General features: G+C 42.3%; 1 protein-coding gene across 1 annotated transcript in view; it reads right to left on the bottom strand.

Moving 5' to 3' along the window:
• LAMB4 (laminin subunit beta 4) overlaps nt 1–16,670 on the bottom strand; it is a gene marked incomplete at both ends in the record, with an annotated part of 110,537 nt that overhangs the window by 68,925 nt on the left and 24,942 nt on the right. The window contains 6 exons of the mRNA XM_080701699.1: nt 78–228; nt 746–825; nt 3,155–3,264; nt 6,918–7,097; nt 14,409–14,597; nt 16,223–16,343. Of these exons, the coding sequence (XP_080557825.1) occupies nt 78–228; nt 746–825; nt 3,155–3,264; nt 6,918–7,097; nt 14,409–14,597; nt 16,223–16,343 (831 nt within the window). The remainder of the gene's footprint in view (nt 1–77; nt 229–745; nt 826–3,154; nt 3,265–6,917; nt 7,098–14,408; nt 14,598–16,222; nt 16,344–16,670) is intronic.

Below are 16,670 nucleotides of genomic sequence, written 5' to 3'. Positions count from 1 at the left end.
ACCAAACAAACAAACAAACAAACAAACAAACAAACAGAAACAGAGGAAGGAAGAGAAATAAAAAAAGAAACACAAACCATAGGTGCAAGTCCTTGGAGCGGCGTGGCTTCCTCTGCTTCGTAGACGTAGAAATTCAAAGGAGCGAAGAAGTAGCCGGGGGCAGGGTCACTGCATGTGCGGCCTGTGATGTGTGGACGGCACTCACACTGCCCATCCTTGGATGAGCACCTACAGGAAGAAAGGCAGAGGGGCTGAGCGTGGCGTGCCGGGGCAGGGTGCTGGCTAAAGGCCCTCTTTAATGGTCCCGAGGGAGCATGTTAAACGGCTGTGGGCTCCACCTGGCTGGTTTGCAAATTGGATCCAGACCCAGGGACCAGACCCAGGGACCCCAAGCAGCCACTTCCTTCTTCAGTGGCTCTCTGGTTCTGCTAGAAAGCCACTAAAGTCCAGTATTAGATAGGGTGGCACAAAGCTGGTGCCTTCAGGGGTTCAAAGGGCACATTTTCAGGCATCCATCCCACCACCAGTGGGACACCAGGCAGGTCTGTTTATCTCACCCTTGGCAATATCTGAAGCAAAAGAAATCAACTGGTCTGTAGTGAATGTAGTCTTGAGTTTGTTGCTTTTGAATGGCATGAAATAGAATCCTTCACCTGTGATCATGAGCATATCCGAATAGAATGTGCTTTCTCTTGGAAATAAGGAATGTGGCTACAGAACTTCATTATTCATTTTCTTGACTTACACATTGGAATAAGCACCTCCGACATCACAGTCACAGGGAAGACACCCATGGGGATGGTCCCCCAGGCCCCAGTATCCAACCTGCAGGGAGAAAGGGCTCAGGTGAGTCCAGCCATGCAGATATTTGCTGCTCTGAAGTGCTGTACTGAAATCATCACAATGCAGAGGCTGCCTATCAAATAGCCGAACCAACCACACGACAGCCTTCTTCCTGCATATTTGGCAATGATCTCCATGGGCACATCTCTTCCATCTCTAGGGCTTTAGAAAAGAGGACAGAAGGCTTGTTCATGTGTTGCTTTAGGTGGGAATGGAGTGAGAGCCAAGGATTCCTCTAACGGCACCCAGCTTTGCTCAAGCCAGGTTATGTAAGGCCTCTCTGAGAAGTTCTTCTACCATCCTATTTGTAACTGTTTAAATAAAACTAGTAGATTCCCTTAGCAAAAAAATCCATGAGAATTTTACATACACCACACTGAAATGTTTGGGGGTAGAAAAATCAGTTGGACTGATTTTAAAATATTCGATGAATTCCACAGTTGAGGAGTTTTTTAAACCAGTTGTCTTGGCATAATGCGAACCCCTGTGAGAGTAAGCTCTGTGCTCAGGACTTTCCCATCATTGCAACATCTTGATTTTGCAATATAAACAGCGGGTGAGATACAAACAACTATTTCTTAAGTTTGATAACATTTGGTATAAAGTGCTCGGAAAAATACTCCTCCTCTTAAATCTCAATTTAACATGTTCAGATAAAATTTGAATTTTAGTAGGTAAGAAGTTCTTCTTTGGAATTGTCATATATATATAATTTGTTGTTGTTGTTGTTGTTGTTGTACTGAGGATGAAACCCAGGGGCATTCTACCTCTGAGCTATATCCCCAGCCCTATTTTTTATTCTTTATTTTGAAACAGGAGTTGCAAACTGAGTTGCAAAGAACCTCACTAAGTAGCTGAGGCTGTCTGTGAACCGTGATCCTCCTTTCTCAGTCTCCCAAAATGCTGGGATTACAAGTGTGTGCCATCACACACTTGTGTGTAGCAAAAGGCCATATATGTATGTATGTATATATGTATATATACATATATAAAGTGAAGTGAGGAGGCTGTTTCACTCAGGACATGGTTGTGATAACTTCTCTAGGCAAGGTGTGCTGCCATGTAAGCCATTCAGGTGGCCCAGGGCACCATCAAGATAGCCTTCGATGTGGGTCACCTGGTAAATGTGTGGGGGCTCAGCCGAGATGGACCATCCCATCTGGGGACCCCTGCTCAGTTGTCTTTCTCCTGAAAACACAGTTGACTCTTGCACACATGGTAACTAACCTACTAGCAAAAATGTCAGCTCAAGTCTAACATTTGCCTGGGATGATCTGGTTTGATATCTTCAGTGATCCTACTACACAAGTGTGCAAACACACACACACACACACACACACACACACACACACACACAATCATGCTGACCTTTCTCTTTTATGTAAAACCTCCAGATTATCTGACCTGCCTCACACAGACTTCTTTCCTTCCTTCCTTCCTTCCTTCCTTCCTTCCTTCCTTCCTTCCTTCCTATCTTCCTTCCTTCCCTCCCTCCCTTCCTCCTTCCTTCCCTCCTTCCTTCTTCCTTTCAGCTCCTTTGCCCCATCCTCAAGTGTTTTCAATAACATGACTGAAAATATTAGCAAAACTATTTCCCCACAGGCATATGTTTCTTATTTATGGGCTACATTTCTTCAGACACATCAAGGTCACTGTCCTTTTATTAGGTTAAGTTTTTGTTTTTCCTCTCTAAAATGTCATGGGGGCTGCCAAGTCTGGAGAACACAGAGAGAATTGGGTTTGAACTCCCCGACTGCATGACACATTGCTAATGGAGTGAAAATGTTTTAGTTTACTAATTTTAGGACATACATGCTCATACATTTAGTGATGGCTGTGAAAAATCCAAGGGTTTATTTCTCACAGGAACCGTGAATACATTTAAACCCAAGGCTTTTTGAAAGCGCTCATCCAAAATATTTGTAGGCAGAGGGTGGTAGGAATGGCAAGGGACTGCGTGCATGAGACAAAAGAAGGCCACAAGGTCTGGTGGGCCCGAAGAGGGGGCAGATAAATGTTCTTTTCTAGTGCCTGGCACTCTCAGAAAAACAATGGATAAATCTACTGGCAACTGTGTCTGAGTCAGTTCAGTCCAATCCAGTGGTGTGCTGGTAAATGTTTAACCGCCAGCTCTCTGCCAGGGCTGGGGGTGGAGTCGGCCGATGTATAGTGTTTGCTTAATTTCTGTTGTATAAATTCTCAGGAATATTGAAATACAGAAGAACAAGGAAAGCAAGTAATTGCACCAAGTCTCTTCTAGGCAAAAAACCTGCATCACTGTGTAAAAGGGAAATTATAGGCAGATACATACAGCGCACTCCTCGCAATGTGGTCCGGTGGCAGAGGCCTGGCACAGACACTGGCCTGTGTCCACGTCACAGGGTGAGGACGGCAGACTCCCAAGGGGGTGGCAGTCGCAGGCTGAAAGCACAACGTATACAATTGTTGTTGTTCTTAATTCCTCCTCATTGTAAATGTCCTTATTGTCTCACAATGACCAATAAGGCCACAGGAACACAGCAGCCCGCCCTGTCTGGTCCACTGTCTGCCGGGCTGCGTGATCACTGCACTGCACATGGCTCCACAGGAAACCCTGCTCCAGACATTTCCAGAGTTCCCAGGCAGCGCTGCCGGGTAGCAATCAGGAGGAGTCAGGTGAGCGTAGGAGGAGGTGTAAGCTCTGCGCGGCTGGCACAGTTTCCCCAAGGTACCCTGGCCCTGGGACTCGGGAGGAGTTTCCAAGCGTATGGTTGTCACTGACAGCTCCGTCTCTGCACGCCATGCATCACGAGCTCCCTTTTCTTATTGTTTTGCTATGTTTTCATCCCCCTTCTCTGTTTCCTCTACTCATAGACTTTTTTTTTTTTTTTAAACCAGGGCCTGAATCCAAGGGCATTCTACCTCTGAGCTACACCTCCAGTTCGTGTGTGTGTGTGTGTGTGTGTGTGTGTGTGTGTGTGTGTTACTAGGGGTGGAACCCTGGGGCTTTTCTACCTCCGGGCTATACTCCCAGACCTATTTTCTATTTTATTTGGAAACAGGGTCTCACTAAGTTGCGGAGAGCCTCACTAAGTAGCTGAGGCTGGCTTTGAACCTGGGCGATCCTCCTGTCTCAGCCTCCCAAGCACTGGGATTACAAGAGTGTGCCACCACTCCTGGTGCCCTCCAACCCTTTTTATTTTGAAATTGGGTCTTGCTAAGTTGCTGAGTCTGGCTTTGAACCTGTAATCCTTCTGTCTTAGCCTCTCAAATGCTGGAATTACAGACATGCAACTCATAGATATTTCTGAGTTCTGCATATGTTGTGAAGGCTAAGAAGTCAGACTACCAGAGCAAGGTAGACACTTTCCCTGCAGGAAAACACAAGAGTCAAAGAAGCAACCCAATGACCATCCACTGATGGTTAAGTCAAATGTGGTCTATTTGTACAACAGGATTCAATGAGTTCAGCAATAAAAAAAGAAGTACGGACACACAAACAACCTGGATGAACCTTGAAAACATTATGCTAGGCACAAGAAGCCAGTCGCAAGACCTCATGTTATATGATTCCTTTTGTATGAAAGATCCACAAAGGGCAAATCTATAGTGACAGAACGTAGATTCATGTTGACCTAGGGCTCAGATAACGAGAAGGGTAGGGAGGTGGTAGCTAAAGGTATGGGCTTTCTTCTCTTTTGGCAAAATACATATAACAAAATTTACCATAGTAACCACTTTTAGTTGTTAAGTGAAATAATATTATAATACCCTTCATATGATAATAATATGAATATTACTATGCAACCAATCTCCAGAATTCTTTTGATTTTGCAAATTGAAATTCTGTACCTATTAAACAATAACTTCCTGTTCCTTTTCCTTTCAGCCCTGGAAAACACTATTCTACTTTTATCTCTATGAATTTAACTATTCTAGGTGTCTTATGTAAGTGGAATTACACAGTTTTTGTCTGTTTGCACCTGTCCTGTTTCACATTCGTACACTATCCTTAAGGTTCATCCATGTTATTGTATGTGACAGAATTTCCTTCTTTTAGGGCTGAATAATAGTCCTTTGCATGTATATGTCATATTTGCTTATCTGCCCATCCACTCACTGATGGATGCTTGGGCTACTTTCATTTTGGGGTTATTGTGAGTGGTACTACTATGGACATGGGTGTGCAAATATCTCTTTGAAAAGCTGCTTTCAATTCTTTTCAGCATATACCTAGAAGTGAGATTTCTTCTTATGGTGATGAAAATGTCCTAAAGTTGACTGTGTTGATGATTTTGCATTTTTGAATATATTAAACATCAATGAATTACATCTTTAAAGGGTCAGTTTTATGGTATGTAGATTTTATGTTGATAAAGCTGCTCTGATGTTACAAACTCCCCAAACCAACGCTCATCCTGTTCTAAAAGGACATCATGTTAATCAGTGCACTGGGAGGTCCCTAGAAGGCTGAAAGATGTGATAAAAATGGTTTGACTATATAATTCATCATCATGACATTTAATTTTGCTATGAAACCCAGTCAGAACATTTTTATGACAGATTTAGCCTTTGGTTCTCACATATGCAAATAGAGTTGAGCGTGGTGGTGGTGGTGCAGGTTTGTAATCCCAGCATTCGGGAGGCGGGGACCAGAGGATTGCAGTTTGCAGACAGCCTCAGCTACTTAGTGAGGCTCTTCTCAACTCAGTGAGACCCTATTTCAAAAATAAAAAGACTAAAAACTAGGACTGGGGGTGTAGCTTGGAGGTACAATGACCCTGGGTTCCATCCCCTGTACCACCAAAAAAAAAAAAGCCAATACAGGTGTGGTGGGATATGCCTGTAATCCCAGTACTTTTGAGGCTGAGACAGGAGTACCACAAATTTGAGGACAGCCTCAGTAATTAAGCAGACCCTTTGCAACTTAGTGAGACTGTGTCTCATAATAAAAATTTGAAAAGGGCTGGGGATGTAGTCTAGGTAGAATGCCCCTGGGTTCAGTCCCCAGTGATCAAACAAACATGTATATGATCTATAGTTGCTTACAGGGGCAAAAATATGGAGCATGTTGCTGTGACCAAGTAGAAATTATTTACCCAGATTATCCAGAGGAAATCAAAGCTCAGTGAGGCTGTAAACAGCTGTAAACTCTCATTTGGCCCCAGAAAACTGCTGTGGTTCGTTCAATTTCTTTTCCACCACTCCATTGCTTCTTTAATTTTCCCCCCTCTCTTTGTCGTAGAATGTATGACTCAATAATAGGAGGAATGTAAGAAGAAAAGGGAAAAGTAATTTATTTATTTATTTGTTTACTTATTTATTTATTGTGGTACTGGGGATGGAACCCAGAGGCATTCTACCTCCGACTTACACCCTCGGCCCTATTTTTTATTCTTTCCTTTGAAACAGGGTCTCACTGAGTTGCAAAGGCCTCACTAAGTAGCTGAGACTGTCCATGAACCATGAACCCTCCTGTCTCAGCCTCTCAAATGCTGGGATTACAGGCGTGCGCCACCACACCCGACTCCGGGAAAGTAGTTTAAAAAATAAAAAGAAATTACAGCTTGAAAGTTGTCTAAGAAGCCACCATAATGCATGTTACAGTATAATTAATTTGACTAGAGTCCTAAGAGAGGCCATTTTTCTAGGGCTTTCACAATTAGGCATTTTATTTCTTGGCCTTTCACATTGGAAAATGTGAGCGCCCCCTGCTGGTCCTTTAAGACAAAATCAGCAAACCTCAGAGAAAGGATGTCTACTAACTTCTTAAAATTTGTGGCATGTGCTTTTTCACTTTTATTATTTATTTATTTATTTTTGGCGACACTGGGAATTGTACGGAGGGGTGCTCTACTGGTGAGCTACGCCCCCAGCCCTTTACTTTTTATTTTGCAACAGGATCTCACTAAATTCCTCAGGCTGGTCTCCAGCCTGCGATCCTCCCGTCTCAATCTCCCAGGCGAGCTCTGGCACCATATCATATTTGAAGACTCACAAGCCAGCAGGACTCTTAGATGTTTATAGTTAAAAGACAGCACCAAGCTCTAAAGTGCAGCCAGATGCCACCCCCCCACCATGTCCCACGTCCTTACGCTGGCAGCCCAGGGGGTCCGAGGCGCTCAGTCCATAGTGGCTGAGTTTGCACCGGTCACAGCTGGCTCCTTCCACATTCTCCTTACACAGGCACTGGCCGGCCATGGCCCCCACAGCTGGATCAGAGTTGCTCACACAAATGCCCCCAGATAGGGTCCCATCGGGGTCACATTCACACGCTGGGGATGCAGAAAGACATCATCTTAGTTCACTGCAAATTGTGGGAAACCAAAAATATTAGCATTTTACCCACACTAGCACTGTTTTACTGGGTTTAAATGCTTAAATATGCTTACATAATTGGGTTAATTAACAAGGGCTGTTCTGAAATGTCTCCCAGATTTCTGGCCCTGGAAAAATGTGCAATAATTCCGATATATATTTTACAAAGACTTTTAAATGATTCTAAAGTCATAGAGCCAAATAAAAACCGATATTTTGAAAACTAGATGTGAAGAATGGATGAATTTTTTGGGGTAATGAGAATGTCTCAGAACTAAGTAGATGTGGTACAGCATTGTGCCGGTAAAATACCCTCCCTTCCTTTCTTTATTCCCTCCTTCCTTTTTTGTTTTCTTCCCCTCCCCCCTCCCCCCCTCCTCCTCCTCCTCCTCCTCCTCCTCCTCCTCCTCCTCCTCCTCCTCCTCTTCTTCTTCTTCTTCTTCTTCTTCTTCTTCTTCTTCTTCTTCTTCTTCTTCTCCTTCTTCTTCTTTTCTTCTCTTTTTTTGTGTGTTACTGGGGATTGAACCTGGGGGCATTCTGCTTCCAAAATACATCCCAGCCCTTTTTATTTTTTGTTTTAAAAAAGAGTCTTCTAAGGCCGGGCGTGGTGGCGCGCACTTGTAATCCCCGCGCTTGGGAGGCCGAGACAGGAGGATCGCACAGGTTCAAAGCCATCCTCAGCTACTTAGTGAGGCTCTCCGCAACTTAGTGAGACCCTGTTTCCAAATAAAATATAAAAAGGTCTGGGAGTATAGCCCGGAGGTAGAAGGCCCCTGGGTTCCACCCCCAGTACCACACACACACACACACACACACACACACACAGAGTCTTCTAGGTTGCTCTGAGTCTTGCTAAGTTGCTGAGACTGTCCTCAAAGCTGTGATCCTCCTGTCTTAGCTACCCAAGTACCGGGCTTACTTACAGGCATAAATCAGAAGTATTTATTATTTTTTTTATTTTTTGTGGTACTGAGGGTGGAACCCAGGGGCTTTTCTACCTCTTAGCTATACTCCTAGACCTTTTTTATACTTTCTTTGGAAACAGGGTCTCACTAAGTTGCTGAAACCCTAAGTAGCTGAGGCTGGCTTTGAATCTGTGTGATCCTCCTGTCTGAGCCTCCCAAGCACTGGGATTACAAACATGCGCCACCACGCCCGGCAAAAGTATTTATTTTTAAAATGACTAATTTTATGCTATGTGAATTTCAATTCAATGAGAAAAATAGGTTGGAAATAAGAAAGGTGAAAATAAAGTGAAGAGACATGTAGACATGTTAAAAGTGGGATGTTTTGATAATATTTGCCTCATTTCAAGGGACATGAGAAAATCATGTGTCTACTAAATCTCTGAAACATGGTTAAAAAGTAAGTCTGCTCTCTTTTACCCTGAGAAAAAATATGTCATGAGCAAAGTGTGGTCATTCCTTTTGATTTTTATTTTTCCCTGAAACACCTACAAAAAAGAAAGGAAGAAAACAGTAAGACGTATTCACATCCTTGTTTTCTTTTTGGAAATCAACCGGTGAAACCAAAGCTTGGGGAGGAGATTCTGGAAAATACAGTAAACAGATACCTGCAGCAAAGGAACAAGGAAAGTAACAATTTTTTAAAACTAGAAATTTGAATAAGACAAGGAAGAAGCATCACATGAAAAAGGCTGCAGAGTCTGAATAGTTCCAGTGTGTAGAATGAAGACTGGAAGGGAGAAGTCACAAGTAGACCTTGACTGAAGACAAGGAAGACCTCCAACAAGTTAGAGCTGCCATGCAGCAGGCCCCCTCAGCAATGGACGTGCCCAGGTGATTCCCACACAGCACTGTGGCTTTGGTGTAGAGGACGAGTGTGTTCACAGGGAGTGGAAGACCGCCACCATCTGCTCTTCCTTTGAGATGCTGTTATCAAGGAATTTCATTTTTAAGGAACACAATAACCCTAAGAAATGAACATCTTGATCATAAAGAAAAATCTTGTTTGCATTTATACATGATTGCTTTGGATCAATAAAAACAAAACCCTCACATCTGCAGCTATGTCTGTATAGCAACCACTTAGGTTAGTGAGTTCAGTGGAAAATATCCAGTCAAATCAGTTGTTTGGTGTCACTGAACCAAACTCTTAGTTGTTTGACAGAGTCTTTCAAGTTTCGGTTGTTTGTTATTGGATTGGTACTGGTGATAAAATCTTATTATGGAAAAACAGCATTGCATTTGGTTTAGTTTGAAAAGAAAGAGAGTAAAAAAAAAAAAAAACCACAAAAACAAAAACCAACCAACAAACAAAAAGCCAACCAACCACAGTTTTCTTCTAATTAAAGCCAGTTGCTTCTAGAAAGGAAAGACTGAACTGGATTCGTTTTAGAAGTGGACCAAAGGAAAAAGCTCAGCTTTACTTAGGAAATATTCCAAAGGGTCAGCATTGAGTTCCCGAGTATAATCCAATTATGCACAAAAGTACCTTTTGGGACTTCTTTGGGGGTGGGTAGGTAGTGACTTAAGTTTGTAACAATCCTACATAATGGCCTTTAAGAGGCGAATATCACCTCTGGGTATCACAGAACTTAATTCTAGAAAACTTATATTATCAGGGTAGAGTCTACAGAATTTTTGAGGGTTTATATCACATTTACCTGTGTCGTAATTGCAGAAGACTTAAAATTTATCAACTCTTCTGTTTGGGATATACTTATGTAAATATTTAGGTTCAAACAAGGACAACTTAGAAAAAATTTACACAAGCGTGATCATCGGTCTTCTTCATCCACATCATCTGTATACACACAATCAGCTGTGTTTGGGTGAACCAAGAGACGCTGGGGAACTTCATGGTGGAAGCTCCTTACAAGTTCCTCATCTGACTTTCATGGGAAAACTTCTTGTTTACAAAGAATGATTTCTTAACTCACATTGGGAGTACTAGTTTTCTTTGTTTGTTTTTTTCAAAGGCACCACCAAGGTCATTCTAAGAGGTTCCTAAGGAATAAGACTTTGGTTGACATATTTAAAACATTTAGTTTATTAGTTCCAAGTCTCTTTCTAGATTCCTAGATTATCTGTTTCAAACTAATTTCCTTAATTCCACCCAAGAGAGCAATTTCATCTTTATTTATAACGCATAGCATTTAAAACATTAATAAAAGTTATGAGTGGTGTTATGCATATGATTATAGACTCTAGTAAAAATTGCAGAAAACTCAAGAAAATTCTCTAAAAATATTTTCTAAGAATCCAGTTCTTTTTGTCAATTTTTAACAGGCCATTTAAGGTAAATTGGACTTGGGACTTGGAAAGGTGGAAACCCAGGCCAATTCAATGATCTTATTACTTGCTTATTACCATGAGTAATAAAGTCCTCTGTCTTTGGTCCAGAAGTTTTATGTCTTTTACTAGCATCCATAAAATAATAGTAGGCTAAGGCCCCAGACGGCTACTGGCACTGGGTATGTTAAATCAGGTTGCACTATTTCCCTAGGCAATGACTTGTACACCAAAGACAGGACTAGAGAGAGGAAAGCAAGGTACCTAGGGTACAATATTTAAGGAAGTCCTCACTCTCAGGTCCATGTAAGTGGCAAGCCCACACTTACATGACCCTGACAGTGAGTGCTGCCTTAAATACAGGGCCCTAGTGCTTGACTTGGCTTATTTCAGTCTCAGGCCTGCAGAGAAATGCAAATTAAAGCAATGGCATAACTTCATTTGCAAAATGAAAGTGTGACAAAACCAGGACTAACAAAAACTGAAGTTTGATAAAAAACCAAGTGCTGGCAAGGTTATAGAGCTACAGAAACTCTTATACTTTATGATCCAGAAATTCCACTCTTAGCTATTTTTCTAGGGATTATCTGTCTATGTCCACTATGTCACAAATACAAGAAGGTTTATTGTAGTCTCAAAAGAAAGATATGTACAAATAGACTGTCATATTGATAAGCAGTCATTCCATATGAAAATTAAAATGAAAGAACTAGGGTTAACTGATATGGAAAGATCTCAAAAACACAATGTTGAATGAAATACTAAAGTTTCTGAAGGACACCTATGGCATGATCTAATTTATCTTAAGTCATTATTATCAAAAGTTTGAAAACATACCAATATATATTGCTTGTGAATAGAAACACTTGTGAAAGTGTAAAAGCAAGCATGGTAATGATAAATACCAACCATATGAGAGAGCTTATTCCTAGGAAGGAAGGGAGACAAATAGGGCAGATGTGCAGGTGAGACTCAACTAGTGCTTGTTGTGTTTTATTAAAGAAAGTCCTAAAGGCAATAGGGTAAGTTATTAGTTTTTTGTTTTTTTTTTTTTTTTTGGTGGCACTGGGGTTTCTGGAAGCCCTTCTATCTCCAGGCTACACTCCCAGACCTATTTTGTATTTTTTTTTTATTTGGAAACAGGGTCTCTTAAGCCAGCAAGGCTGGCTCCGAACCAGAGCGATCCTCCTGTCTCCGCCTCCCAAGCGCGGGGATTACAAGCGTGCGCCACTACGCCTGGCAAGTTATTAGGTTTTTAAAAAGCTAGTGGTGGGGAAATTTTTTTTTAAGCTAGTGGTAGAAAAGTTTCTACAGAGCAAAGGAAACAAGAGTATAAACAGAGAGACTAGAGGATGGAAGAGCTTTTCCAGCTCCTCCTCTGATAAAGGACTAATATCTAAAATATAGAAAGAACTAAAAAATCTTACATATGCACACACAATGAAAATGGGCAATTGGACTGAATAGATACTTCTTGAAAGAAGAAATTAAAATAGCTGAAAAATATAAGAAAAAGTGCTCAACAACATTAGCAATCAGGGAAATGCAAATCTAAGCTACACTGAGATTCCATCTAACTCCAGTTAGAATGGCAAACATCAAAACACAGACAATACTCAGTGCTAACAAAGATGTGGGGAAATAGGAACCCTTATGCCCTACTGTGAGACTGTAAATTAGTATAACTACTGTGGAGATCTGTATGGAGGTTCTTCCAAAAAGTAGGAATGGAACCACCATATGAGCCAGGAATGTCACTCCTCGGTATCTTTACAAAAGAATTAAAGTCGGAATACTATAGTAATACGTGCATACCCATGTTATAGCAGCACAATTCACAATAGCCCATTTGTGGAACCAATCTAGGTGCCCATTGGCATATGAATGGATAAATGATGAATGGTCTATACCATAATGTAGCTTTAATTAGCCACAAAGAAGAACAAATTATCTGGGTGTGGTGATGCCCATCTGTAATCCCAGTACTTGGGAGACTGACACAAGGAAGATCACAGGTTCAAGGCAAACTTCAGCAACTTTGTGAGACTCAGCCACTTAGTAAGAACCTGTTTCAAATAAAAAATAAAAAATAAAAAGAACCGGGAGTGGTAGCTCAGAGACAGAATGCTCCTGGGTTTAATCCCCAGGACTCAGGTAACTAAAACCAAAACAAAAGAAGAAGATCATATCATTTGCAGGAAAACTGATGGAACTAGAGAATATTATGCTATGTGAGATCAGCCAGTCTCAGAAAGTTCATATACTTTCTCTTATATGTGGAAGCTAGTGAGAACATTGGAAACAAAATGAATCAGTAAGATTAGTGGACTAGGACTGGGGGAGGGATGGAGGGAGAGAGAAAAAGGAAGCTTGAGAAAAGAAAGAACAAATAATGCTATGTTCACACATGAAGGTATCAGTACCAATCTCACTAACACATATGGGGAGGGAGGTTAGGAGGGAGGAGGGATGGAGAGGGAGACACATCAACTGCCGCATGCGTGTAAGAATGCACGCCTTGGAACCTCACTATGCTGCTATGATACCTAGTTACAATGCTATAATAAAAAAATTTTAAAGCTGGTGGTAGTTCTCAATAAGACTTCCAAAGTGCAGGAAATTAAAGAAAGAATTAATAAGGGGTTCCAAAGGGGTTGAAATTGGAGAACTACATTAACATATGCATACCCATGTTCATAGCAGCACAGTTTGTAATAGCCAAAATATGGAACCAACCTAGATCTCCATCAACAGATGAATGAATTGCAAAATTATGGGAAATACACACAATGGAATTCTATTCAGCTATAAAGAAAAATAAAATAATAGCATTTGCAAGAAGATGGAAGGAACTAGAGAACATTATGTTAAGTGAGATTAGTCAAACACAGAAAGAGAAGAGACATATGTTTTCTCTAATATGCCCAAGCTAGGGAGTAATGGTAATACCAGAGGGACTCCAGATGATGGAAGGGAAATCTCAGCAAAGCTTGAATGGAAAGATAGGAGAGGAAGAAAGCTGAGGTTGTTCAATGGAGGAGCTACATACGAATATGTGTAATAGCATAAATATAACATGGTTAACCTGGACACTCACTATTGGGAGGGAGGAAGGGAAATGGAGGGGAAAGGGCATGAAGCACAATCTAAATGTACACCACTTTCAATATGTTCCACTTATAAAAAGAAAAGCTGGTGGTAGTATATGAGAACGTATTATTATCCCTTAATTTGTATATGCATGAAAGATTTAATTTTTATTTATTTTTAAAAATTTACTTTTAATTGATGCATTGTTGTTATACATCTTAATGGGGTACAAGATGGTAGAGGCATATGTGCACACATCACTCAGCCCTTCCCCCATTCCCACCCCCTCCCCCTCCCTCCTTCTCATGATCTTAGTGATTGACTTTGATATGTTTGTGAATGTACATCATGCACATCAAGGAATTTCCTCCCTCCCATCCCCCTCAGTTAGGTCACCTAATTACTCATCTATGGTTTCTCCTTCTTCTTCTACAGTTCTTCCTCTTGACCAAAGATTTCATTTTAAAGAGTTGAAATTAAAGATAAAAGATTTTGAAAATTTTTTTTCCTTTTGAGAATCAAAGCAACTTCTTACCTCATTCATTCTAACACCAAAACTGAGCTGTCTGCAGCTGGTCCAATGTTTTAGCCAGTTTCACTACTTTAGTTACTTCCCTCATTCTGCAGGCACCTGCAGGATCTTCCCAAGCCACCTGCCTCTTCAGGTTGAATCCAGAATAGTTCCCCAATTCCCTCTTGGAATCAAGGTCCTGCTGCAGGACCCTCAGGACCGGCCTGGATTATTTGGTTCAACTCATTTGGAGAAAGAAAAACTCTTACAGCTGAAGTATTTTTGCACTCCCTGGCCCTTTGCCAATAGGGTAGTTTGGAGACCTGGTCAAGGAGAGGGGGGACCCATAGCCCCAGCGAAGCCAAGTTAGAACAGGCTCAGACATGCGGAAAGGATGGGGTGAGGGTACTCACGGAGGCACGCGTGAGGATCCGAGATGGCCTTGAGGGGGTCCCTGTAGAAAAGGGGCCTGCAGTGGTCACAGTGCTGGCCCTCCGTGTGGTGCCTGCAGTTCTCACACACGCCCCCGCTGAGGCCGCCGCTCGCCAGGTACGTGGCCATGTCAAAGTGACAGCGGTCAGAGTGGCCATTACAGCTACACGCTGGGAAAGAAGAGGGGGCGCCTGAGGCCCGGAGGGCTTTGCCCAGGTCCAGCTCAGCAGGAGCCGACCACCTTCCCCCAGACTCTGCCTGCACCTGCTCATCCTCCAGGCATAGACTCTCCACTCTGGAGATGCAGCAGCTGTACAAAGGGCCCATACAATTACTCCCAGGGCTCCTTCTAGCACTCTGATTCTGCTCCTATGCCTTCTGTAAAATGTGTTCCCTGAGTGTTTAAAATGTAGTTTTGTGGGTCCTTTTGTTGTTTTTGTGTTACTAGGATTGAATCCAGGCATACTACCTCTGAGCTACACCTCCAGCCCTATTTTATTTTATTTTATTTTTTATTTTGAAACAGGGTCTCACTAAGTTTCAGAGGGCCTTGCTGAATTGTCGAGGCTGGCTATCACCCTCTTGTTTTATCTCCCCAAGTACTGGGATTACAGTTTTGTGCCACCACAACTGGCTAATATGTAGTTTTTTTTTTAAATCATGCAATCAAAAGTAAATCATTCTTAACGTGGCTCTCAACAATTTAGCGAGACCCTGTTTTAAAATAAAAAATAAAATGGGGCTGGGGCTCAGAGGTGAAATGTCCTTAGGGTCAATACCCAGTGCCAAAACAACAACCAACCAACCAAACAAACCTTTTAGAGGCTCTTGAAGCCTAAGTGTACAATATTTGTGATGTGGTTCAGTAAAGAAGACTTTATAATACATATGCATTATAAAGTTGAATTTTTAAGCTTCAATGTTCTCTATGAACTGGGACTCTCAAATAAGATGAAGCCAAGCCCCGTTCGGTTTCTGTCCTTCTACAGGGACAGGAGAGCCAGAAGGGGGGCTGCAGGGCACTTTTATCTTCGATGGGGCTCAGCCAGAGGATTAGTAGATCAGCCAGACTGTATGGGGGGGTTGTTTGTCTTTGTGGTAATGTCTAGGCTGTCTGTCTGTCTTTTCTGTAAACAGCCTGGGACGGGGCTGGGTTTTGCTGGGTCTGGTGTACTGTGCCTGTCACAGAAGGGCTTTTTCTATTAGAGCTCTTCTAGGGCCCAGTTCATTTCTGAGTCCTGTTTTTCCTAAATATGGGAAAAGAAGCTGGACAAGATTGTTTGCAAGCTCAGCACAAGTCGGAGGCAGAAACATGTCACGAAAAACTTCACCTTGTCAACCTGAATATTTTGTTAGAGTAGCCTGTCGACTGGTCTCTGATCACACACGTGGGTCTGGGGTGACGCGCGTGGGACGTGGGCCCTTCTGGAGGACGGCTGTGACCTCTGGGCCAGTCCTGGCGCTGCAAGGGCCTCCATTATTTTGCCATCTCAGGGCTCATCCCTCCCTTGGAAAATGTGCTACATGGAATGCCTTTTATTTCAAATGGTTTACTATTAATTTGAAATCAAATTTTGAATTAACTTGGAAATCCAGTGACTTTAGCTTGACAGTTTGAGAAAATGGGTGAGCCTCTGTGAGATAATTGGGGAGTTTAGGGTGCCCACACTGTTGGGGCTAGGGGCCTCTGCTTCATTGCCTCTCTTGCCTGCAGCCCCCCAGGATGAGTTACATGTTCTTCAAAACACAGAAACCCCGAGTGCACGCAGTCCACACGAGCGCCTGTGTCACCCACGTCTGCACACGCCGTCCTGGGGGCCCTCAGCTGGCCGCCAAGGCGCGTCCTGGAAAAAGTCCTTGCAGCGCTCGCAGTTCGGGCCATCCGTGTTGTGCTGACAGACACACCGACCGTGCACCTGCATCATCAACCCATAAGAAGTGTTAACATAGTGCTTCTTCAACAACTCGGGGTCCATTAAGTGGAAAATAAAGTACCAGCCTTTGGACTTCCCTTAGTTCCCCATATGTTAGTAACAATACCAACCTTGACTATTTCCTATCGCCTGCTTAACTAGCTTTTAAGGATATTTTTTTTAAAAACTAGGGATTGAACACAGAGGTGTTCTATTGCTGAGCTATACCCCTAGCCCTTTTTAATTTTTAACTAATTAATTAATTAATTAGTTGCAGTACTGGGGATGGAACCCAGAGACATTCTACCCCTGAGCTGTACCCCCAGCTCT

Source organism: Muscardinus avellanarius (assembly GCF_963383645.1).
Source record: "Muscardinus avellanarius genome assembly, chromosome: 9".
Taxonomy (NCBI): domain Eukaryota; kingdom Metazoa; phylum Chordata; class Mammalia; order Rodentia; family Gliridae; genus Muscardinus; species Muscardinus avellanarius.
The sequence above is the reverse complement of the archived record's forward strand: the minus strand, read 5'-3'. Positions and strand labels throughout refer to the sequence as shown.